This window comes from Quercus lobata, chromosome 2 (assembly GCF_001633185.2).
Source record: "Quercus lobata isolate SW786 chromosome 2, ValleyOak3.0 Primary Assembly, whole genome shotgun sequence".
In the NCBI taxonomy this organism is placed as follows: Eukaryota; Viridiplantae; Streptophyta; class Magnoliopsida; order Fagales; family Fagaceae; genus Quercus; species Quercus lobata.
Window position 1 is genome coordinate 98,517,404 of NC_044905.1, and position 26,324 is coordinate 98,543,727.

Below are 26,324 nucleotides of genomic sequence, written 5' to 3' on the forward strand. Positions count from 1 at the left end.
ATATATATATTTTCCTTAAGACTAGGGGGCGGGCGGGCTCCGTTGGGCCCCAATTAGTTCTGTCAAGTACTGATTTTATTGTAACTTGAAGTAAAGATTTCAGTTGTTGCAGAGAATTACACAATGTGTGCAACATGAATTACAGATATAATTAATTGAGCAATCAGCTGTCAACACTGCCTTTAAGTACTTGGCTCTCTTAGCAGTCCTGCCCATTCCAAATCCTTCTCTCACACTCTCTGCCACTAAGCACATGCTCATGAATACTGAGCTGTGAGTTCTCTTACTACTAGAAATCACACAAAACAGAAGTTGGCCATATATGGCATCGTTTCTTCAACCAAATACTAGAAATCTTGAATATAACAAAAACTCCACAACTACTCTTGCTAGGTTGTTAGAAATGGAAATCATTAATCCAATGCAAAGCAATAACAGAGGTGGAAACGTTGTTAGAACAATGGTTCCGGAGGAGAATGGTGTTTTCTTGACATGGGAGGATTTGTGGGTGACGGTTACAAATGGAAAGGAAGGTAGAAAATCAATACTTGAGGGTGTGACTGGTTATGCACAACCAGGCGAGCTCTTAGCCATAATGGGCCCTTCAGGTTGTGGCAAGTCTACCCTCCTTGATGCATTAGCAGGTATATATGTCATATTTTTCACTTTACTATAAAATTATTTACACCTTCAGACTATTTTCACGTCTTATCTAGTAATAAGGCAGACAAGATATTAGTCAAAAAGAAAAGGTGTAGAGAGGGATGAAGGACTGGAAACAGTCATATATGTGTGTGTTTGTGTGTCCAAAACTCTTCGGGCCTCTCTGTCTCTTTAGAGAGAAAGAGAGAGAGATTGAGAGAGAAATTTTGAGTTAGGATCAAGTTTTACTTGGAGTAATTCCAAGTAATATTAAACTATCTAATAACTTTTATTAGATTAATATTTTAAAATTTTCACTATTGAAATATATATATATATATATATATATTCTCTATGTTCTAGAAATGTTCGCCAAATTTTGTACCAATTGGATGTGATATACTATTTAATCTAAAACCTCATCATTTTCTAATAATTTAAAAATATAAAAATTTAGAATTAAATATATTTCTTGGTAGACAAGACAACAAGTAAAACAACATTACTTCCTTGACAAGTAATAAAAGTTTATTCCACAACAAGAAAGCTCAAATAATTAACCAAAAAAGAAAAAAACATCAAACTATTCTTCCCAAAGAGCTAGACTCAACACTTCCCGGGAATAAACTTGGGAGTGGCAAGCATAACCCAAAAAAAGTTTCGCAAGTATTGATTTTAGCCGACCAAAAAATGCATACACATCATAATATCATATTTGTGGATGTATTATAATTATAATTTTTAGAAATTTATCCTATGTAACGATGCAAATTAGTTCTTGACTTGCAAAGTCAAGAATCTTTAATCTATATAAAAATTAATATATTCTTATTTTTCTTTCTGATATTTATTTCTTTAATTTAAATTTTAAAATTTAAAAAAAAAATAACCCACAAGCCACAACAATATTATTATTATTAGTAATTTATTAACACAATAAAGTTATAACAAAATTAATGGATATAAGGTAATATACTATTTTTTTTTTTTTTTTGATAAACTAAGGTAATATACTACTACATTCATTTTAAGATAACTTTATGAATATAAGGTAGTATATACTATATGAGCAGACCCAAAAAAAAAAGGAAAAAAAGAAAAGAAACAATTAAGTGCACATGGCTTTATGTTGGCCACAAGAACCACAATGAGTTGTAGCCATCTTTGCCACAATCTCCAAGGTGCCTTTGTCAATCATCATTTTGCAAAATAGAGAGAAGGCATACACCGGAGTTTGAAGGTTGTGAAGTTAGAAAAAAAATAAATAAATAGAAGAAGAAGAAAGCAGCAGAGATGCAGCCGGCTAGAGAAGAAGATGATGGTGGTGGTGTAGCACTAAAGGATTGTTTTGCTAAGGATTTGTCATTTGTACTTATCTTGTTGGTATTTTTTTTCTATACTGGATTTGTGATTGTTTAAATATTTTTTTGATTATGCAGGTTTATGAATTGTTTTGTCTCACCCCAAATATTAAAAAGGACTAAATTTTTATGATAATAATTGGTTAAGAAAATTGTAAAGTTGTGATTTACAACTATTTTGTATTGGTTTTAATTCTGTGCTAAATTTAATTGTAATTTTGTTCAATCTTATATACCCTGTATTTTATGTGAGATTTCATTGTATGGGTTATGTGTAAGAGAGAGTGTGAAAACTCAAGACAAATTGAAGATCAAAGGAGTTTTCGCGGGTAGCTCGTGAGAAGCCTTCCCACAAAGTGAAGCCATGTGCTCAGCATATGACTAGAATGCGAAGAGTCATGATAGATGGTGACAATAGGTTTTCGAGAGTATTTCACAGGTAAGGCATTCCCACGAGATACCCGCGAAACATTCTGTTTTATTATTTTGTCATATCTGATACACCATTTCTCTACACACACTATATATACCCACATTACCCACATATTGAGAGGAGTGTTTTTCAGAAAGAAAATCCTAGTCATAACCCTTGAGAGTTAGACATGTCATACCCACAATCCTCTACAGAATCCATTATGGTTTTCCTCAACTCCTACCTCTCCATATCCAAATCCTTGAGAGGTTAATAACCCAAACACTTACCACATCCATCCTGAGTGTAAAGTGAGGTTTTGGTGTTGCTGGGAAACATTGGAAGAAGCCATTTGTTTGGTGGATGCAATCGGGCTGAATTGCGTGATCCAGAGAGTTAGAGAAGACAAGACTTCATCAAGTCAGTTGGTAGCAGGAGCTTGGAGAACTCAAGTACATGGGATAGATTAGGCTTAGAGGGTCTTTTGTTATTCGTGTACTCCAATTCATTCTCTAGTTGATCAATTCACCGCTTGGAGGGTGGCGGAGAGGTTTTTCACTGAGTTCTTCGGTTTCCTCTTCGATAACACATTGGGATATTATCTTGTGTTTACATTCTTCTTCCCTACTCTTTTAGCTTTCATTTTATTGCTGATATTTAATGAATATAACTTAGAGTAGTTATATTGTTTGTTTACTCGCATTTACTTTATTCCGCACTTAGTTTAAGTTAGAGTAAAATCAACCGAGACATAATCTTTAATTTGGGGGTCTAAATAGCTCTTATATTTTCATACAAATTCGTGCTTTCAAAAATGTTATACATTATTATTATTATTTTTTATTTACCTAGAAGAGTGCCTCTAAAATATTAAACTAATAGAATCCCAACTCAATAAAAAATTTAAATTATTTAACAAAAAAAAAAGTTGTAAATATGTCAAATCATATAATTTCCCTTAATAGTTCTTGCTAAATCGAAAGTGCACTTGGTTGAGCGAATGCTTGGTGAGAGTGAACTGTTTTGTTCTTCATCAGAATTTATCGGGTTTTCTTGACCTATTTGACATGGTTTCATGTGCCTAATATAGTCAATGGTATTTTCAACTGTTTTTTGAAAGGGTATAACGCCTAACTAGTATCCTTTCATGATGCATAATTATTTGAACCTCACATACATTATCTATAATTAGATGACAAGTTCAGTCATTTCCAGCATCTTTCATTACTTTTCTGCATAACACACTTATAAGAAGTTCTTGAGTGTTTAGAATTGCTATTTGTGGATATTCAGACTTTGTTGTATCTCTGAGACAATTTGCTTGTAAACCATAGCAAATTCTTCAAGAGAGGGCAAATTTAGTCCTAATGAGAATGTTGATATGTGTCTCAAAGCCTTCAATTTCCCTTCCCCACTACCCTCACCAAACAAAGGGCTATGTCATTTTTTTTTTGGATTGACTAAAACATATAGTTGAAAACTGTTGCAAGTTCCTCCTTCTAGCAACTGAGATTCTTGTCACTTATTTTATCATGGAAAATAAATTATAATGTCCATTATGCATGCGCACACAAGAGTAAAGCAGTTATATCATAAGTACATTATATATTTTTTAGAGACTTTCACTCCATTAGGCATTTGAGAACCAATAAGGAGTATTTTATGGCAGGGAGATCAGGTTCAAACACAAGGCAATCAGGGGAAATTCTTATCAATGGCCTTAAACAGAAACTGGGTTTTGGAACATCGGTAAGAGACAAATTAAAAGATAAACATATAATTCTTTTTCCTTTATTAATCAAAGAGAATTTATATCATTCCTAAAGGAATTAAATGTAGCAACTGTCACAAAATTCTTAACCATTAAAATAAACTAATCAGATTAAGTTTTAAATATATTTAGGCCTATGTAACACAAGATGATACTTTGATGACGACTTTAACTGTAAGAGAAGCCATGTATTACTCGGCTCAACTCCAATTGCCAGACTCCATGTCAAAGTCAGAGAAGAAGGAGATTGCAGACATAACAATAAAAGAAATGGGCTTAGAAGATGCCATGGACACAAGAATTGGTGGGTCGGGAGCCAAAGGCATTAGTAGTGGGCAAAAGAGAAGAGTAAGCATTTGCATAGAGATCCTGACACGCCCCAAGCTTCTTTTCCTTGACGAACCAACAAGTGGACTTGATAGTGCAGCATCATATTATGTCATGAGCAGAATTGCTAGCCTGCATAAAAGTGATGGAATTACAAGGACTATAATTGCATCCATCCATCAGCCCAGCAATGAGGTCTTCCAAGTCTTTCACAATCTTTGCCTTTTGTCATCTGGGAGAACAGTCTACTTTGGTCCTTCTTACACAGCAACTGAGGTAAGTTCTCTAATGCTTCTAATGTCTACGAAGAATAAAATGATATTAGAGACACAATATTATTCTTTTTCAGAACTATTGACTTGTCCTATTATAATTGGAGCAACATCAATTTCACCCCGTCCATCCTTTTTATTATGCACCAATCATAATAGGTTATGTCAATAGTTAAGAAAAATATTGTGTCTCTAACCTTATTCACGAAGAATGTTAACATGGTGTTTGGAATATGTAACTAAACATACCTAGTTTCAATTCATTGCAGTTTTTCATTACAAATGGTTTTCCCTGCCCGACTCTCCAAAATCCATCTGATCACTTCCTTAAAACTATAAACAAAGATTTTGGAAAGGTAAGAGAACATAGGATTTTCCCATTGGAGAATATGTTTCGTGGTTCTTATTTAATATTTTGTAAATTTAAATCTAAATATGTATTACGTATCATGTCCTTTAAAATTTTGTATTACTCCATACATTGTTAGACATCTCCATTATTATCATAGGCTCAAAACACTTTTTTCAACTTAGCCTTATGCAATTACTTACCCAAATCTTAAAAACAAACTCCTTATAAATCTAACACTTTTTTTTTGTTTTTTTAAAAATGTAGGATCTTGAGCAAGGTTTAGATGGAGGGATTCCAACAGAGGAAGCAATTAATTCTCTTACAAGGTCATATAAATCTTCTGAAATTTACCAACAAGTTCAAAGACAAGTATCGGAAATATGTAAACGGGTAATGAAATTCAGGCAATTAGTCTTATAATTTATTTACATAAATCTTTCCAAAATTAATGACAGAAACTTACATTGGTTTCAGGACTATGGAGCATTAGAGAAGAAGAGAAACCATGCTGGGTTTGTTATTCAATGTCTTGTTCTTACAAGAAGGTCTTCTGTGAACATGTATCGTGATATAGGCTATTACTGGTTACGCCTAGCTATTTATGTTGCATTAGCTATAGGCCTAGCCACAGTATTTTATGATGTTGGCTCTAGTTATGGATCAATCGAGGTATGAGAGAGAGATTGAATATTCCTTATACTTAGTCTAAAAAGCTAGAAAATAAGAAGCAATATTAATCATTGTAATGTTTTTTTGTACTTTCTCTTTTTTTTAGGTGAGAGGTTCACTGATCATGTTTATAACTTCATTCTTAACTTTCATGACCATTGGTGGATTCCCTTCTTTCTTGGAGGACATGAAGGTTTGTTTTGCTTGTCATTTAAGTATTGATCCTCTTTTTCTTTTTTTGGGAAGCAAGTATTAATCTATTTTTATGCACATAGATTTTACTTACCTCTTTTAACCTGCATTCGGACTAGTCTTTTTTTTTTTTTTTTTTAATGTCTAAAATTAATTCAATCCTTTAACTTTTAACTTTATACAATTCAGTCATTTCGTTAATGTGCGTTAGGTGATATTTTATTTATTGATAGGGTGATATGCCATTAAGTATCTCAAATGACGTAGTTTTAAAATATACAAATATATATATATATATATGTGGGGCTCAAATGATTTATGGGCCAGGCCCATCTACCCGGGGAGAATCCGAAGGCCCAAGCCGAGGAGGGCTATGGCCCAAACTCGACAAGATAGCTTTTGGATACCGCCGAGGGCAGTTCAGTCCTCGGCAGACCCAAAGTACCCCTAGAAAGAAGGGTAAAAACGGTATAGGACTGAAACTTGGAAGAAAGATCTAAAATATCCAGGGAAAGCTGCTGTTACTGCCATTTAATGCTCTGAACCTGACAGAGCCGCATTCTTTGGCTTTTACAACCCTTCCTAACGACTTTGGGTATGGACTGACGGGACAAGTATCAGCCTTGGAAAGGTTGACCCTATACGTGGATGAAGGATAGTGGACGCAGGCGAGTATAAAAGGAAAAAGAAGGAACCTAGAGAGGGGGTTGGGAAAAATGGTCAAAAACCAGAGCCTCCCAGCTCACCTCCAAGAGAAAGACTCCAGGGGTGAAGGAAAACTTAAACTTGTACGAACACCACGAAAAACCCACCGCCTGTCGATCAAGGCCTAGCCTTCCAAACCCACGCTCTACAAAAGATATTGTTAAGGCCTTTTCACGTGCGAACCCGACACTGTTACAGTCCGCCACGAATCGTGTCCTTACAATTGGCGCCGTCTGTGGGAAGGCTTGTGTGTTGGCATAGGCGGTAGGTCGAAATAGTTCCTTTTTTATTCCTAACAATTGGTTATAGAGTTTCAGCGTAAAGTTTCGTTAGGGGCTATGCTTTTTGATTAAGGGCTACGTTTGTCAGCGTTAATCGCGCGAATAATTCTAGGGGCTTGGCCGAGGAGCTAACTCCCGTAAAACCAAGTTCCAGTGCCAAAGAAAACTAGGTTTTGGACAGAACCAGGGCATTGCATGGTCCACGGACTCAAGCCTATGGGGAAACCAACTACCTGGATGAGGAAAACTAGGTTTTGGACAGAATCAGGGCATTGCATGGTCCACGGACTCAAGCCTATGGGGAAACCAACTGCCTGGATGAGGAAAACTAGGTTTTGGACAGAACCAGGGCATTGCATGGTCCACGGACTCAAGCCTATGGGGAAACCAACTGCCTGGATGAGGAAAACTAGGTTTTGGACAGAACCAGGGCATTGCATTCCTCGGAGCCTATGGGGAAACCAACAGATGGAAAACTAGGTTTTGCATTGGTCCACGGACTCAAGCCTATGGGGAAACCAACTGCCTGGATGAGGAAAACTAGGTTTTGGACAGAACCAGGGCATTGCATAGTCCTCGGACTCAAGCCTATGGGGAAACCAACTGCCTGGATGAGGAAAACTAGGTTTTGGACAGAACCAGGGCATTGCATGGTCCACGGACTCAAGCCTATGGGGAAACCAACTGCCTGGATGAGGAAAACTAGGTTTTGGACAGAACCAGGGCATTGCATAGTCCACGGACTCAAGCCTATGGGGAAACCAACTGCCTGGATGAGGAAAACTAGGTTTTGGACAGAACCAGGGCATTGCATGGTCCACGGACTCAAGCCTATGGGAACCAACTACCTGGATGAGGAAAACTAGGTTTTGGACAGAACCAAGGCATTGCATGGTCCACGGACTCAAGCCTATGGGGAAACCAACTACCTGGATGAGGAAAACTAAGTTTTGGACAGAACCAGGGCATTGCATAGTCCTCGGACTCAAGCCTATGGGGAAACCAACTATTTGGATGAGGAACCAACTATTTAAAAAAAAAAAAAAAACTATGGCACATAAACCTCAAAATCCATCCGAAGAGAACTCCGCGTTAACAGATGGGTTAATACCTTGATTGCGCGGATTCCTCGGTCTACCCTCGGATCCCCAGTATCAAAGGGGTTGATGCGATACGGCGCAACATATTACCCAAAAGCACAACCAAAGTCCCTCGCTACTCGGCTACCCTCTCGGACGAATTATTTAGAGTTTATCGTTCTCGGACATCGCTCTAGCATGCATCGCGCAGCACTCAGCGGTTATCCCGGTTAGTTCCAAGAGTTTAATTTATTGAGGATTAACCTTGTTATGCTTGATAATATTTGTAAGTTTAAACTAGTAGGAATCTGTGTTAAGGCATTTTTCTACCTGGAATATCATTAAGGGCAAGCTTATATTTAATATTCATGCATAAAGTAGTTGTTACGGAGAAGAAAGATATGTATAGAGAAATAGACACATATTTTATTAAGACAAAGGAACAGTACAGTGTACAATGAAAAGCTGAAACAAAGTTTACATTGAAGCTAACTACGTAAGTAACGAAAAATACAAGAGAGTGAAGATAAAGCCGAGGAGGTAGCACAGAGGAGAAGTTGGCTACTGCCTCGAGACCTTATTCCTCCTCAATGCTTTTGCACGCCCATAACTCAGGCAGCAAAAGAACCCGACTTAAGCCTCACACCGCTGAGGGAAAGATGCAGGGAGCCGGAAGCTGAGGAGCCTTCACCAAAAATTTGCCTGCAACAAGGCAGAGGCGCTGGGGGCGGAGAATCTTTCTTCTGACACACCAAAAATTTGGCATGAACAGAACCTGCTTCGGATTTTGACTAAAAGAGGGAGAAACACCCTTTCCCCTCTGTCAAACTAGAATATTCTCTTGAATTTGTGCCTCCTTTGCCCGTGCCTCACCATCTGGAGTCTCAGGAGGACATGGCGCCTTTGTGGCGGAGAGAGCTCTTTTGCCTCAACCCTCGCTTCGAACATGATGTACTAGGAGAGAAGATTGAAGGATTTGTGCGAAAGTAAAGCGACTTTCTCTCCTATTTATTTAAGAGATAAGGTGGAGGCATTTTACTCGCGGCATCCCAAGGAACGCTACAAACAAAATGTCTCTGGCTCGATTTCCAACGTCATCTGCAACCCTGAGGCTAAAGGAGTCTCGAGAAGGCGCACCTCGAACACTGGGACGCCAAAAAGTACCGCATGATCAAAGACTACGGAAATACCTCTTAATTTGCGGGCCCAGTAAATTCGCGGCCCAGGCCCGTTCAGCATAGGAGCCCAGGGACAGAACCAAGGCCTTGCATGGTCCTCGGACTCAAGCCTATGGGGAAACCAAGTACATAAAAAATTACAAGTTTTGGACAGAACCAAGGCCTTGCATGGTCCTCGGACCCAAGCCTATGGGAAAACCAAGTACAAAAAATTATAATTATTACAAGTTTTGGACAGAACCAAGGCCTTGCATGGTCCTCGGACTCAAGCCTATGGGGAAACCAAGTACATAAAAAATTACAAGTTTTGGACAGAACCAACGCCTTGCATGGTCCTCGGACCCAAGCCTATGGGAAAACCAAGTACAAAAAATTATAATTATTACAAGTTTTGGACAGAATCAAGGCCTTGTATGGTCCTCGGACTCAAGCCAATGGGGAAACCAAATACTTTGATAAGAAAAGGTTTGAATTTCGTAAGATGGGTTACTTGATAAAAATGTCAGGTCACTTCATCCACGGCTTAAACACCATAAAAGGTTAAGGCCAATAAAGGTGTAAGGAAGGTGTGGAACGCCCCAGCATTTAGTCGTATAAGAAGGCTGTTCATTTGGTGGGTGATATATCTTCAAATGGTTATTCCTCACACGGCATCAAACCTTCGTTTTTCTCCTCGGCTAGCAGGGGGTAAGTATTACTTTTCACTGGTCGGCCTTATTGTGCCAAGCATTTCTATTAAAGTTATGGCGACATCTTTTTATTATCAAGTATTCTGGTCTTAGTCGTCATTGGTTTAGATGCTACATTATTGTGCCGAGCAGCATTTGTAAATTTAAAAAAAAAGAGGGATAGAGACAAAACATGCGAAATAAAATAACAACAATTTTTATTAATACGAAAAATTATTACAACGTACAAAGAGGGGCTCAAACGAGCCTATACAAAATGTGAACTGCCTAAGCAACAATTACATCCGTAGTACAGATAAGTAAACTGTCAAGCGTCTTTTAAACTCGTCTTCAAAGTCTCTATAATCTCTGCCTCAATACTGCTCATATTACAATAAGAACCTTCTTTGGGAAAAAATGAAGGAGAAGGAAATAGTAAGGAAGAAATCAATGAAGAAGATGGAGGACATGAGTAAAGAAGGAGGAGAAGAAGAGAGAAGAGATGAAAAGAAAGAAAAAGGAGTAAAAGAGGGAGAAGTGAAAGCACCAGGATGGACCTGGTGCTGGGAAGACTAAGAAAGGGAGACGGAGGATAGCACCAGTGAAGGAAGAGAGGAAGAAATAGAGACACTTAGTCCCTGCCTCGATCCTGACTCCCAACACACTGGAGCCATACTAGGTATGCTCATAGGAGAGCGGTTGGTACTGATGATGGGTGTTCTCGACTCAGTCACGCCGAAAGTTTGACGTGACAAGTCCCTGCTTCGGATTTTGACTGAAAGAAGGGTGAGGTTGATTTTGAGTCTTCGCCATCCCTGTCCCGATCGAGCCATAATGAGTTTTATTGGAACATGGCGTTTATGGGAAGGGTTTGGCTCCTGCATCACTCGTTGTTATGGTAAAGTGTATCACGATTTAGTTTATAAACCAGTGGGTAAAATGAACCCTAGGGGAGGCCAAGTATTTCAAATCTCAGAAGGATGAAAAGAGATTCTTTACAAAAACAATAACCTCCTCCCTTCCTTTTTATACAGAGGGTGGAGCGGGAGACATTTAATAGGTTCAGATCTCCAAAGGAATCTGCCAACACAAACATGCCGGTTCCGTTTCTCCACCCCATCAAAACAAACCGCCGAATTAAAGTAGTCTCGTAAATAGTGGTCATTAAAAGCGCGTTTTGGATACCCAAACGATAAGAACGCATCAAGCGCGAAATCAAAAAACTGTCTCATAGACCGGTGCATTTCTTGGACAGATGAAGAGTCGCCAGCATTATTAATAGGCCAAATTGATTGGGCCGTAGGAAGAGATTCAGCATCACCAAAACCCCCCTTTCCAACCAAGAGGTTGGACAGCCGGGTTTTGAGGGGCTATTGTGGGGCCCAAATGATTTATGGGTCAGGCCCATCTACCCGGGGAGAATCCGAAGGCCTAAGCCGAGGAGGGTTATGGCCCAAACTCGACAAGATAGCCTTTGGATACTGCCGAGGGCAGTTCAGTCCTCGGCAGACCCAAAGTACCCCCAGAAAGAAGGGTAAAAATGGTATAGGACTGAAACTTGGAAGAAAGATCTAAAATATCCAGGGAAAGTTGCTGTTACTGCCATTTAATGCTCTGAACCTGACAGAGCTGCATTCTTTGGCTTTTACAACCCTTCCCAACGACTTTGGGTATGGACTGACGGGACAAGTATCAGCCTTGGAAATGTTGACCCTATACGTGGATGAAGGATAGTGGACGCAGGCGAGTATAAAAGGAAAAAGAAGGAACCTAGAGAGGGGGTTGGGAAAAATGGCCAAAAACCAGAGCCTCTCAGCCCACCTCCAGGAGAAAGACTCCAGGGGTGAAGGAAAACTTAAACTTGTACGAACACCACGAAAAACCCACCGCCTGTCGATCAAGGCCTAGCCTTCCAAACCCACGCTCTACAAATGATATTGTTAGGGCCTTTTCACGTGCGAACCCGACACTGTTACGGTCCGTCACGAATCGTGTCCTTACAATATATAAATAATTTCTTACATTAAAAAATAGAAAATTTTCCTTTCTTTTCAAATTGAGGCAAGAAGAAAAAAATACAAAAAAAAAAAAAAAATTATAGTCCAAAATAAAAGAACGAATGTGAAACGGATTAAGAAGTTGAGGATTTTTAAAATTTTTTTTTTTAAAAAAAAAATCCCTTTTTTTCAAATCTAGAGGTGCTAGTTGAAATATATGGTTAAGATTAGAAATTAAATTTCACATTTTTCAGCTTTTCATTTTTTTCGCTTTTTCTTTTTTTAACTTTTACATCACGCATCAATATGGTTATTGCACAGTGCAATTATTACACCGGATTCAAATCCCTTCCCATCTATGGACCAATCTTTCACCAACATATCACCCATTTGTAATTGGGGACCAACTCATTCACCAAGTTCTTCACCATTTTCTCAACACAACTCGCACACTCATTTTTGTAAATTTTCTCCAAAACGAATCCCAGTGATCTACTTTATGTTTTACATTAAATAGAACAAATCTAAGCATGTACATCAAATATTACGACATTTTAAAATTTTAAAGGACATGACACTTGGTATAGTGTCTGATTAAGAAAATAGAATCTTATCCGTAAAATGGACTCTCTCCATTTTAAGTGAATAGAAAATGTTTGATTTTATAGTTGAGGAGGACATTAGAACTAATTTTATACTTTAGGGGAGGGAAAGTGCAATTAGCTCAATTTTATGGTGATCACTCATCTGGTGTCATTACAGATTCCCTTCTAACTACTTGGTTTTAACCAAAATTGACAATTTATTGATGTCATACTCAAATATATTCCATCTTTTTTTTTTCTCCCATTTATCCAGGTATTTGATCGAGAAAGATTAAATGGACATTATGGCACTAGTGCATTCATCATAAGCAACTCATTTTCTGCTGTTCCATACCTGTTATTGATTTCACTGATTCCCGGGGCAATAGCTTATTACCCTACAGGACTTCAAAAAGGAGCTGAACACTTTCTATTCTTTGCTTCCATATTATTTGCTTGCATGATGTTAGTTGAGAGCCTAATGATGATTGTTGCAATCATAGTACCTAATCTTTTAATGGGTATAATAACTGGTGCTGGAATTCAAGGACTCATGATGTTAGGTGGTGGAATCTTTCGATACCCGAATGATCTTCTCAAACCATTTTGGAGATACCCATTATACTACATAGGTTTCCACAAGTATGCATACCAAGGATTGTTCAAGAACGAGTTTGAAAAGCTAACATTTCCTGTAGATGAAGCTGCAGGACCAACCTACATTAGTGGTAAAGAGATTTTGAGATATAAATTGCAAATGGAAATGGGTTACTCTAAGTGGGTTGATCTTGCCATATTGCTAGGAATGGTTGTTTTGTATAGACTTCTGTTCTTGGGTTTCATCAAGACTATGGAAAAGATAAAGCCTATTGTTACAACTTTCATGTCAGCTCCTCCTAAACAAACAACACAAGTCATGGTGAATCCCTCTTCTACACCTTTACATGGAGAGACTCTGTAGCAGAACATTGATGTTATTGGTTATATTTTAGAAAATAGTGATGGGTAAAGGACGAGTAACTTTTACTATGTTTATTAATTAAAGGAAGGGAACTACTGGTTTTTTTTTTTTTTTTTCAATTGAAGTATTTGAAACGAATCATGGAAGTGAAAGTTATCTGCTGGCATGTGATTACAGTGCGTTTTGATATTTGATTCAATAAGCTCAGTAACTTGTAAGATGTGCTTAATTTTTATTGAACACCCTCCATACATACCGTGTATAAAATGTGAACACTTAATATCCACATTTTTCAAGAATATTCATATTTTAGACATTTATATAGAGTGTGGAAGTTTATAACGTAAAACAATCATGATACTAGGTAAAGTTGCTACAAGTAAAAATAACAAATCAGTACTAAACCATGAGACTTTTATTTTTCAATAAGAATTAAAACCTCTTGTTCAAAAAAAAAAAAGAGCTTGCAACGGCCTTATGATGTTTATTAAATTTTCAATTTTGCCTAATAAGTTGTAGCCTGCATGTGCCATGCAGGGATGTCAAAAAATAATAAACAATGGAAAACAATCTTCTTCATATTAAATATATCTATTTTATCGTTTCGATTAAATATTATAAATTTAAAAATGCACCCAATATTACATTATTTTAAATTTTAAATATATATCATGACAATCTGATACAAATTTACAATGAAAAGGAAGTTAGAAATAGCTTTATTATGAACTTTTCAAATCGATAACATTGGAGGCTACAGCTCCATGAATGAAATGGGATACTTCCTCCAACGAAACATTTCAAACATCAAAACTACATGCCATTGATAGATCCATTATCAGACCTAGAAACTAAAGTAAAACAGTAACTATGATTTCGTGAAAGCAACAAATGAAGCTCCCCCACTACATGCCATTGATAGATCTATTTCGAACACATGGCATACTCCAAAAATTGATGGGTATCGGAAGTGGTTCATTTAAGTCAAAGCAATTTTTTGGAGCAAAGTGCTTGAGTGTTGAGACTCACTTGCAACTACATCTCCATCCATTAGTGCTACAATATACATATATAAAAAATAAAAATTTACATCATATTAATTATAACACATTTTTAAAAATAACTATGAATCAAATAAAATACAGTAGTAGTACCTTGTTTAATTATTCCTCAATCCTTCATTGACATTTCTTCATCTCTTCTCCTCTTTGATATTGGGAAAAGGAAAGAAATTAAGTTTGATATTGGTAAAGTAAAAGAAAATTGATAGTAAAATATTAGTAAAATAAGATTTGGTGGAAAATAAAAAATGAAAGTGAGTGAAATGTGTCAAGAGGGCAATTTAACATGGGACCCATGTTAACATTTGCCAAAACTATAAAGTAGCTAGAACACTAAAAGTGGGACAAAATATTTTTAGCGAAAATATCATTTTAGTCCCTATATTTTTTAACTATATTCAATTCTGTCCATATATTTTGATAACAATCAATTTAGTACATGTTATTTTCAACTTGTTGTCAATTGGGTCCTTACTACCTACTGTTAACTCACTAATAGAAAATGTCTACATGACAAACAGTGTACACAATTGGCACACTTAATGTTGACATGGATAATAAAATAATATTAATAATTATTTAATTTCTATTTGAGAAAACCTCGTTAGCAATTTTAAGAATAAATTTAAATAAATAAAAAAACTACATGAGAAAAATAAAACAAAAAATTTGAATGATGAGTAGCTTTCTTGCATCTTCTTGTCGGCTAAACACAACAAACCCAGAAACACAAACTTAAATGCAACCCAAAAAATTCAACATAACCAAATTCTATTTCAACTTTCAAGCAGTGGATCCTTCGGACCAACACTAATTCTCGATCTTCTTAGACCAACCAAATATAAAAGCAAATTTTTTTTTTTTTTTTTTGAGAAAGAATAAAAAAAAAAAAATTTTGAATGGTCATAAAACCACAAAGATTTTCTACACAATGTCGTATTTGCAAATTCAATCTCTTTCTTCTAAAGGTTCTATCACTCTCTTTCCCGCAGTCTCACTATCTCATCGCAAGAAAGCCACTAGCAGTCATCATTCAATTTTTTGTTTATGACTAAAAGCAAACATAAAACAAAAAACAAAAAAACAAAAAAATGAGATACCCCTTCACAACAACCAGTAGTCTTCTCCTCTACCAAAGACGTGGTCCACATCCACCATGTCATTGTCACAAAACCTTGTGGCTTGGGATGGAGCCGCCAGGCTCTACTTCTTTGACTATAACAAACACTACCTCCATCAAACTCTTCAGATCTACTATAGATGGGATGGATTTACTGTCTGAATTTTTCTTTCCCTCGTTTTCTTGAATTAGATTTTGGTTATGGTGAATTTTTTGGGTTTAGTTTAACTTTGTGTTTGTGGATTTGTTGTTTTCATTTGACAATTAAATAATTTTTATTATTATTTTATTATCCATGTCAGCACCAATTTTCCATCTTATACTGCAGAAGTACCTAATTATTTACTCAAATGCAAAACTTTCCGATATGAGATGCTTTGAAATTTGCTACGCTGTCAAAAATGTGGGCATGCGGAAAATATTTGCTTTTTAACACTTAAGCTCATAAAGTTGTTGGGTTATTCCTAAGCCTCCAAGCTTGGTTCATGAGCATAGCCAAATTAGCATGTCTGATTGATTTAATGCCTAAACCCCCAGCCTCTTTGGGAGTAGCTATTAGCTCCTAACTAATATGACAATGACTGTGTTGATTAGTATCACCCCATAGAAAACAACAATTCATACTATAAAAAACAAAAACAAAAACAAAAAAAAATAACAATTCATACTATATATCTAGATGCCGACTAACTTTTTTGAAGGAAAAGGCTCGTTTTCATAACATACATCGGAACAAGGTTCATTTAATTAAAGTAGCACGACCAGAAATTGAAAGATATTTGATTTGACAACCCTCAATTTTATTTCAAATCTTATCAACTAAATTATTGATAGGCATTGGCAGTTCTACAAGTGGTTTTGCATTTGTTTTTATGCGTCAAATATGGTTGGATTTTGGATTTTTGTTTTAATGAAAATTTGAAAGTGAGGTCGGGGGAGGGGATTTAAATAATCAAACACTGGGGTGGGGGCGGGGGGCCAACTACTTAAATTACAAATTTCTTGACAAATACTAAATTCTATCGCCATTCTTCATTAGGAAAAATGTTAAAGCTATTATACATAAAACTTACATTATCATGTGACAATAAATATAATTAATAAAGTTTAATTACATAATAAATAAATATTTAAATTATTTTTTATAAATAATGCCACGATGATTTGTAAATTCTATATCATAAAAATTTGTAATATCCAAACAACATTTTTTTTATTGGAACCTTTAAAGTTTGAAGCACATGCTTATATAAATAGGACTTAACCCTCATCATTGTTGTACTAACTACTAAGCTCTATCAGCAGTCTTTCCAGTTCCAAGTATTCCTCTCATGCTGTCTGTCACTGAGCACATGCTCATAAATACTGAGCTCAGTGTCTAGAAATTACAGATACAGACTGGTGGAATGTTTTATCCACGGCATTTTTATATTAAATTTTAAGCGGTATGTTATTATTAACTATTATGAATTAAAATTATATTCAGTAACAACTCATTATTTAAGATTCATTGTGAAGATATTATAAAAATATGGTGAACATATTTTATGTCAACTAACCCAACAAATAAAAGGTTAAAAAACACTCAAGAGCTAACTTGTGTCACAGCGTCAGAAAGATTGAAGGAGCAAAGCTGCAAGGAGGCTTTGATTCGCCACACACCACACCACAGGTGAACACACCACACCACAGGTGAATCTCTCTCTCTCTCTCTCTCTCTCACAGCCTCAGGCATCTTAACTCTCATTCTCTCACTGCTCCGTCTGTCTCTCTTTTTTCTTTCCTCTACTTTTTCGTCATTTTACAATGTAATAAAGCATGTTTGCACGTGAATAATAATTGCAGACATGTTTGCACGTGAATAATAATTGTAGACAGACACGGTTATATCTACAATATTTTTACAACAAATTTTAATTGACATGTTATTATTAATTATTACAAATAAACCAAAAAGTAATATATGTTGTGGATTAAAATTAGATCAAATAACAACTCACCACTTAAAAATAATTGTAAAAATATCATAAAAATATTAATATTATGAGTATAACATTTCTCTGTCAATTATCTCAACAAATAAAAGGTGAAAAAACATTCTCTAGAAGTAACTTGTGTCACAGCAGCAGAAAGATTGAAGGAGCATATCTGCAAGGAGGCTTTGATTCGCCACACACCACGGGTGAATCTCTCTCTCTCTCTCTCTCTCTCCCTCAGCCTCAGGCATCTTAACTCTCATTCTCTTACTGCTCCGTCTGTCTCTCTCTTTTCTTTCCTTTCCTCTAGTTTTTCGTCATTTTACAATGTAATAAAGCATGTTTGCATGTGAACAATAATTGCAGACCCTCAATCCTTATCCTCCTCCGCTGGGCAAAGACGTGTGTGGTCAAAATCATTTCTACGAAAGCAAGTGAGTACTGTGTAGCAAGTGTGTGTTACTTTTATTTTATTTTCATTTTGTTTCATTTGACTTTAATGTCTCATCTCTTATCATCTGTTTTTTTTTTTTTTTTTTAATCCTCTTATCATCTGTTTATTTGTTCTTCAAATAATCAATATATCATAACGTTATAAATGTATCTGATTAAAATATATTATTTTTTATCATTTAATTTATAGATAAAATAATATAACATGTATTTGGTTCTAGTTTATTAGATTTTTATTTATGTATTGAAATTTGAATGATTGTTTGTCTTTTTTTTAGAAATATTTAAATTATTAGTATTTTTTAATCTTAATCATTATACTTAATCAATGATAATTTAATGTGAAAAATCTAGGTTCATGAACAAGTTTTGAACTATTGACTCATTCTTAAGATTAAAAAAAAAAAAACGATAATTCAAAAAATATTACACTTTTGAATTTTGATGTATAAAATATTTAATTTGTATATTGATTATTAAATTGTATGTACGTTACTAATAGGATAGATATAATTAATATATACATAGAGAAAAAAAAATTAGTTGTCTAATTTTATGTTCCCAACTATAAATATCTAGCTTGGCCACTGCACAAACACTAAGAAATTGCCCAAGGCTGCACTTCTTCAATTAAATAGTACTAGAAATCATTAACATATACAAAAACTTCACAACTCTTGCTAGGTTTTTAGAAGCGGAAATCATTAATCCAATGCAAAGCAATATCAGAGGTGGAAACGTTGTTAGAACAATGGTGCCGAAGGAGAATGGTGTTTTCTTGACATGGGAGGATTTGTGGGTGACAGTTACAAATGGAAAGGAAGGTAGAAAATCAATACTTGAGGGTGTGACTGGTTATGCACAACCAGGCGAGCTCTTAGCCATAATGGGCCCTTCAGGTTGTGGCAAGTCTACCCTCCTTGATGCATTAGCAGGTATATATAAATATATATATCATATTTTTCATTTTACTATAATATTATTTTACACCTTCAGACTATTTTCACGTCTTATCTGGTACTAATGCAGACAAGATGTGTTTGTGTCTATCTCAAAAACTCTTCGGACATCTCTAGTTGTATTATCTTATTATGAGATGTCATTTACAATTTTATCAAAATTCATTGTTCGGTTAACATGTGTCTTTAAAACATTCGATAATAGACCAATTTAAGAAAGTTTTGATACAATTTTTATAAAAAATAAAAATCTTAAAAAAAATGTTTTTTTTTTTTCTTTTTCTATAAAATGTTTAAACCAATGCTTTTAGAACTTCGGTTAACTTCTCCCAAATTCATTATATTGATATGGGATTAAAAACAAAGGGCTCTCACTCTCTCTCTCTCTGAGAGCTGAAATATATTTTTTAAAGAGTTTCACTCCATTAGGCATATGAGAACCAATAAGGAGTATTTTATGGCAGGGAGATCAGGTTCAAACACAAGGCAATCAGGGGAAATTCTTATCAATGGCCTTAAACAGAAACTGGGTTTTGGAACATCGGTAAGAGACAAATTAAAAGATAAAAATATATCTCTGTTTCCATTTCTAGTCAAAGAGAATTTATATCATTCCTAGAGGAATTAAATGAAGCAACTGTCAGTCTGTCACAAAATTCTTCTTAACCATTAAAACATAATAATTAGTTCAATTTTTACATAAATTTAGGCATATGTAACACAAGATGATACTTTGATGACAACTTTAACTGTGAAAGAAGCTATGTATTACTCGGCTCAGCTCCAATTGCCAGACTCCATGTCAAAGTCAAAGAAGAAGGAGATTGCAGGCATAACAATAAAAGAAATGGGCTTAGAAGATGCCATGAACACGAGAATTGGTGGGCCGGGAGCCAAAGGCATTAGTAGTGGACAAAAGAGAAGAGTGAGCATTTGCATAGAGATCTTGACACGGCCTAAGCTTCTTTTCCTTGATGAACCTACAAGTGGACTTGATAGTGCAGCATCATATTATGTCATGAGCAGAATTGCTAGCCTTCATAAAAGGGATGGAATTAGAAGGACTATAATTGCATCCATCCATCAGCCCAGCAGTGAGGTCTTCCAAATCTTTCACAATCTTTGCCTTTTGTCATCAGGGAGAACAGTCTACTTTGGTCCTGCTTCCACAGCAACTGAGGTAAGGTATCTAATGTTTATGAAGCATAGAATGATATTAGAGACACAATATTTTTGTTTTCAAAACTATTGACATGGCATATTATGAATGTAGCAACGTCAATTTCACATGGTCCACCCTTTTTAATTTTATTATGCACTATTCATAACACACTATGTCAATAGTCGAGAAAAATATTTTGTCTCTGAACTTATTTATGAAGAATGTTCACTTGGTGTTTGAAATACGTAACTAAACTTTCCTAGTTTCAATTCATTGCAGTTTTTTGCTACAAATGGTTTTCCATGCCCAAATCTCCAAAATCCATCAGATCACTTCCTTAAAACCATAAACAAGGATTTTGGAAAGGTAAGAGAATTTTTAGTCATATAGGACTTTTCCTTTGGAGAATATGTTAAGTGGCTAGTTCACTGAGGAAAAAGGATCTTCTTCTTTTAAAATGGATTTGTTTCATGGTTTTTATTTAATATTGTAAATCTAAATCTAAATATGTATTGAGTATCATGTCATTTAAAATTTTGAATTACGATACACTACATACACTATTGGATTCATAACATAAAATTTTAACCGTGAAAAAGATGGAGACATCTCCATTATTATTATAGGCTCAGAACACTTTTTTCAACTTTGCCTAATTTCTTACCAAAATCTTAAAAACAAACTCATAAATCTAACAAATATTTTTGTTAAAAAAAAAAAATGTAGGATCTTGAGCAAGGTTTAGATGGAGGGATTCCAACAGAGGAAGCAATTAACTCTCTTACAAGGTCATATAAATCATCTGAAATTTACCAACAAGTTCGAAGACAAGTATCAGAAATATGTAAACAGGTAATGAAATTCAAGCAATAAAATCTTATAATTTAATTTACATAAATCTTTCCTAAATTAATGATTGATTCTTACATTGGTTTCAGGATTGGGGAGCATTAGAGAAGAAGAGAAACCATGCTGGGTTTGTTACTCAGTGTCTTGTTCTTACGAGAAGGTCTTTTGTGAACATGTACCGTGATATAGGCTATTACTGGTTACGCCTAGCTATTTATGTTGCATTAGCTATAGGCCTAGCCACTGTCTTTTATGATGTTGGCTCGAGTTATGCTTATGCATCAATCCAGGTAAGATAGAGATAGAGATTGAATATTCCTTATACTTATTCTACAAAGCTAGAAAGTAAGAATCAATATTTGATTCACAATGCAAAATAGGATCAATTCAAGAGCCAAATTAATCGTTGTACTTTTTTGTTTTTGTTTTTTCGGTTTTTCAGGTGAGAGGTTCACTGATCATGTTTATAACTTCATTCTTAACTTTCATGACCATCGGTGGATTCCCTTCTTTTGTGGAGGAGATGAAGGTCTGTTTTGTCTATCATTTAAGTATTGATCTTCTTCTTTTTTGAAGCAAGTATTAATCTATTTTTATGCACATAGATTTTACTTACCTCTTTTAACATGCATTTGGACTAGGCTTTTTTTTGTCTAAAATTAATTTAATCCTTTAATTTTTAACTTTATTCTATTCAGCCATTTCTTTAATGTCCATTAGGTGATTTTTTTATTGATAGGTTGATATGCCATTAATTATCTCAAACAATGTAGTTTTATTTATTTATTTTAAATATAATTTCTTACATTAAAAAATAGAAATTAATCCTTTCTTTTTAAATGTTTGATTTTATTGTTTAATTAGGAGGGCATTAGAACTAATTCTGTACTTTGGAGGAGGGAATGTGGAAGTAGTTCAATTTTATGTTGATCATTCATCTATTATCATTACAGATTCCCTTCTAACTACTTGGTTTCAACCAAAATTGACAATTTATTGATGTCATACTCAAATATATTCTATCTTTCTTTTTCTTTTTCTCCCATTTATCCAGGTATTTGATCGAGAAAGATTAAATGGACACTATGGCACTTGTGCATTCATCATAAGCAACTCATTTTCTGCTATTCCATACCTGTTATTGATTTCACTGATTCCCGGCGCAATAGCTTATTACCCTTCAGGACTTCAAAGAGGAGCTGAACACTTTCTATTCTTTGCTTCCATATTATTTGCTTGCATGATGTTAGTTGAGAGCCTAATGATGATTGTTGCAAGCATAGTGCCTAATCTTTTAATGGGTATAATAACTGGTGCTGGAGTTCAAGGACTCATGATGTTAGGTGGTGGAATCTTTAGATATCCAAATGATCTTCTCAAGCCATTTTGGAAATACCCATTATACTACATAAGTTTCCACAAGTATGCATACCAAGGATTGTTCAAGAACGAGTTTGAAAAGCTAACATTTTCTATAGATAAAGCCGGAGGACCAACCAACATTAGTGGTAAAGAAATTTTGAGAAATAAATTGCAAATGGAAATGGGTTACTCTAAGTGGGTTGATCTTGCAATATTGCTAGGAATGGTTGTTTTGTATCGACTTTTGTTGTTGGGTTTCATCAAGACTATGGAAAAGATAAAGCCTACTGTTACAACTTTCATGTCAGCTCCTCCTAAACAAACAACACAAGTCATGGTGAATCCCTCTACTGCACCTTTGGTTAGACTCTGAAGCAGAACATAGATGTTATTGGTACTATTAGAAAATAATGATGGGCAAATGACAAGTAAGTTTATTTTGTTTCTTAACTTAAGGAAGGGGACTACGTTCTACTGGTTTTTTGTTTTCGATTTCTATGCAATTGACAATTGTAGTATATGAAACGAATCATAGAAAGTACAATTATGTTGGTGCATTATTATCATCTCTTCTCAACAACAACAAAAATTGCTGGTGTATTATTATAATTCATATTGATATTTGATTGTAAGAAATTCTAAGCTAGGTGAATGGTAAGATGTACTTAATTTTTTTTTTTTATTATTTAGGTAAAGGGAAAATTATTACTTCACACTAGTGGTGTACACATTCTGTATACACCTTGTGTAGAATGTGAAAAATAGATATCCATATTTTTCAAGAGTATCCACATTTTACATACAATGAGCACAAGTGTAGAAGTTTTTTTTATGCAAAACAATCATGATCCTAGGTAAAATTACTGCAAGTTGAAATAACAAATAACAAATTACTAAATCATGAGACTTATTTTTGTTGACACCTCCTAATATTTCTAATGAAGACATCTTAGATTCAAATCTCTTCTCCCCTATTGTAATTATCTAATCATCCCCACACAAAAAATTACAATTACAACCTCTTGTTCGAAATCGGAAAAAAATAAAAATATATATATAAAAAATAAATAAATAAAAAGCTCTTCCAATAGCCCTCCTAATCTTATTAAATTTTCAATTTCACAAATAAGTTGTAGCCTATGTGCACCACGAAGGTATCTCAAGAGACATCTCTCTCACATCATGTGTGGATCACACATGAGATAAATGTCTTATAAGACGCCATGCATGAATATTAAAAAATAATAAACAATGAAAAACGATCTTCTTCATTTAAAATGTATCAATTTTATGGTTTAAATTAAATATTATAAATTCCAAAGTGTATCTAATGTTACATTATTTAAAAATTTTAAAATGTCATAATACTCTAATACATGATATATATTGAGAAGAGAGTTAGAAAGAATTACTATTAATTATGAACTTTTTCCAACTGATTACATTGGAGGCTATACCTATGAAATGGGGTACTTTTCTCAGTTTCTTCAACCAAACATTCCACATGTCAAAACTACGGGTAATTATAGAATACTCCCAGAATATCATAAATGCATACTCTCCCCTCTCACATAATTGTAGGTTCCACTAATCAAATTCATGGTGGGACTCACCATTCATGTGAGAGTAAAAATTACGCATTTATGGTACTGTCGGAGTATTCAATAATTTTCCCAAAACTACTTGCTGTTGATGGATCTATTAACAGACCTTGCTAGAAACTAATAGCTTGTTTGGATGAAGGGAGAGTAAGTTAAATTACCTTATTTGGATTTTTTTTTAAGGGAGGAGAGGGAGGGATTTGGAGGGGTTTAAAGGAGTTCTAACTACTTCTAATCCCTCATTTTTAATTCCTCCAAATTAGAAAGATTTGGAGAGAGAGTAAAGTATAGAAATGCTTGACCAAATGAATTTCCAAATATACCCTTACCATATTAACAAAATTACAAACTATGAAAATGCTAATTATTCCTCCCTCTTACTTAATTTTAAAAACATCCAAACAAGATGGAGGATAACTTTTCCCCTCTATTCTCCTCCCCACTACTCTACTCCCTTCTATTCTTCTCTCCCTCCAAACTTCTAAACATAGCATAAAGTAAAATAATAGCTTTGACACCCCGAAAAGCAACAAATGAGCCTTCTTCATGGATAACTATCGCATGCCCCAATGGTCGAGAAATCAGGATGAGAACCTGCATGCAATTACTCTCCATGGCAAACGTAGTGGTGAAGATATACCAAATGGAGAGAAAATTCATTGCATTCTTTTTTCCTTTCTTTTTTTTTTACACTCTTTCCATTTTCCAATAAATCAAGTTTTAGCTTAGTTTATAGACTTGTAGTGGTAGTTCATGTGTAATCGTATATGGTTTCGACTTTAGAGGTTGAAAGTTGAAACTTAAAGTTGAAGGTACCACTTGTTTAATACTATTTTTTTGCCTCCGGTAAGAGTGTCGATTGCTTTATAGTTTTATTTTTATATACTATTTTAGTTGAATGAATTTTCTTTTTGGGTGTGCTAAATTTATTTCTCCAATGATTCATCCCATGATATGGAACTACAAGTACCACTTGTTTAATCTTTTTACTTCTCTTCAATAGACTGTCGGTTGCTTTATATAAATATATATATATATATATATAATTGAAGTAAAAAAAAATTTATTCCACTTAAGAAAGTTAAAATTTCTTAAAATGAGATTACCCCTCATTTTTCTTACATGTAGCAGCTCTCTATATCATTTGAGTTTTGAGAGTGCAACTCCTTACTAATAAAAGTGACCGGATTGTTCTGCATGATTGAATTTTCTCTTATTCTTAAATAATTAACATATTTTTCAGCTTTCATCTCTATATGTTAGTACAATCTTAACTTCCTTTTTTTTTTTTTTATCTTTTGAAAAAAAAATCCTTATTTTCTTTTTCTTTTATGTTTGAATAATCTTCTTTTTCAATTAAGAATTTAATTCATCTGAGTGTTTATGCATGAAGTGTTTGGAGGTTCGCGGGGGGATCTAGGGGTTTCAAGCTGCAAAGTTAGACGTCTAACTATCTATAAAAAAAAAAATAATAATAATAATAAAAATTTATTAAAAAAAGGTTTGAAACCTGCATATATAAGACTTTTCTTCCCCTCCTTCTCAACAAAATTGTTAAAAAAATTATCCTATGGTTTCAAAAAATATATTTCCTTTTTATGTTATGATACTTTTTTTCTTCTCTTTTTTTTTTTTTTCTTTTTTCACTTACTTTAATTAATTATCTCTTTAAATACTTACAGTAATTTAATGAGTCATAATATATATGGATGGTCTAATGAATTATTGCATGTTTTTTTTGGCAATCACTTTTCTTTTTTTTTTTCTTTTTCTTTAATGTTTTGGAAAATTTTTAAATCATATTAAGGTGATTAAGAATATGTATAAACTCATTTAATTTATTCCCTTTTCAAGGTTTTAATTCTTCTTTTTTAAAAATTTTAAAATTATAGAATTTATTTTACTACACCCTAAACTACATATAGATTTAAATTGTAATTTTTCTCATTTGAAATTTGAATACAATACATATATATATATATATATATGTAAAAACAGTATATATATTTTTTAATTTAATAGCGTCTACAATAAGATGATGGAATTTAACAACTCCATTAAAAACATCAAAAGAAGATAAGAATCTTGACGGTAAAATAAAATAATAATAAAGATAAAAAACAGCCTTGAAGGTTAAGGAGACAAATAGGACGCCAAAGTTTTTGATTTGCACTTCAATACACTGCCATGTGTAGTTATTTATTTATTTGCTGGCGAAATGACGGAATGGAGTATTGTTTGTCAGTCCATATAAATACCCTATTTAATGAGAGATAGTACAACAATAAAAACTCATGAAAAGATGTGGCACCCAGAATTCAGATTAATAA

At 34.4% G+C, this 26,324-nt stretch overlaps 2 protein-coding genes across 5 annotated transcripts; both read left to right on the forward strand.

Annotated features, from left to right (window-relative positions):
- Positions 1-204: 204 nt before the first annotated feature.
- Positions 205-13,684, forward strand: LOC115977453 (ABC transporter G family member 11-like). 2 transcript variants are annotated; one of them, XM_031099301.1, is made up of 8 exons: positions 205-644; positions 4,085-4,164; positions 4,319-4,789; positions 5,055-5,141; positions 5,402-5,527; positions 5,612-5,806; positions 5,913-5,999; positions 12,765-13,679. In XM_031099301.1, exons 1-8 carry the CDS (start codon positions 323-325, stop codon positions 13,449-13,451), a joined length of 2,055 nt encoding a protein of 684 aa, XP_030955161.1. In that variant the 5' UTR covers positions 205-322; the 3' UTR covers positions 13,452-13,679. The 2 variants fall into 2 exon arrangements, with proteins under 2 accessions (XP_030955161.1, XP_030955162.1); XM_031099302.1 differs by lacking the exon at positions 205-644 and adding an exon at positions 2,221-2,442 and having other exon boundaries at positions 12,765-13,684.
- A 4,029-nt stretch (positions 13,685-17,713) lies between these two features.
- Positions 17,714-23,012, forward strand: LOC115977454 (ABC transporter G family member 11-like). 3 transcript variants are annotated; one of them, XM_031099303.1, is made up of 10 exons: positions 17,714-17,814; positions 17,975-18,042; positions 18,746-18,996; positions 19,485-19,564; positions 19,730-20,200; positions 20,462-20,548; positions 20,909-21,034; positions 21,121-21,321; positions 21,474-21,560; positions 22,086-23,012. In XM_031099303.1, exons 3-10 carry the CDS (start codon positions 18,774-18,776, stop codon positions 22,764-22,766), a joined length of 1,956 nt encoding a protein of 651 aa, XP_030955163.1. In that variant the 5' UTR covers positions 17,714-17,814; positions 17,975-18,042; positions 18,746-18,773; the 3' UTR covers positions 22,767-23,012. The 3 variants fall into 3 exon arrangements, with proteins under 3 accessions (XP_030955163.1, XP_030955164.1, XP_030955165.1); XM_031099304.1 differs by lacking the exon at positions 21,474-21,560; XM_031099305.1 differs by lacking the exon at positions 20,462-20,548.
- The last annotated feature ends 3,312 nt before the right edge of the window (positions 23,013-26,324 follow it).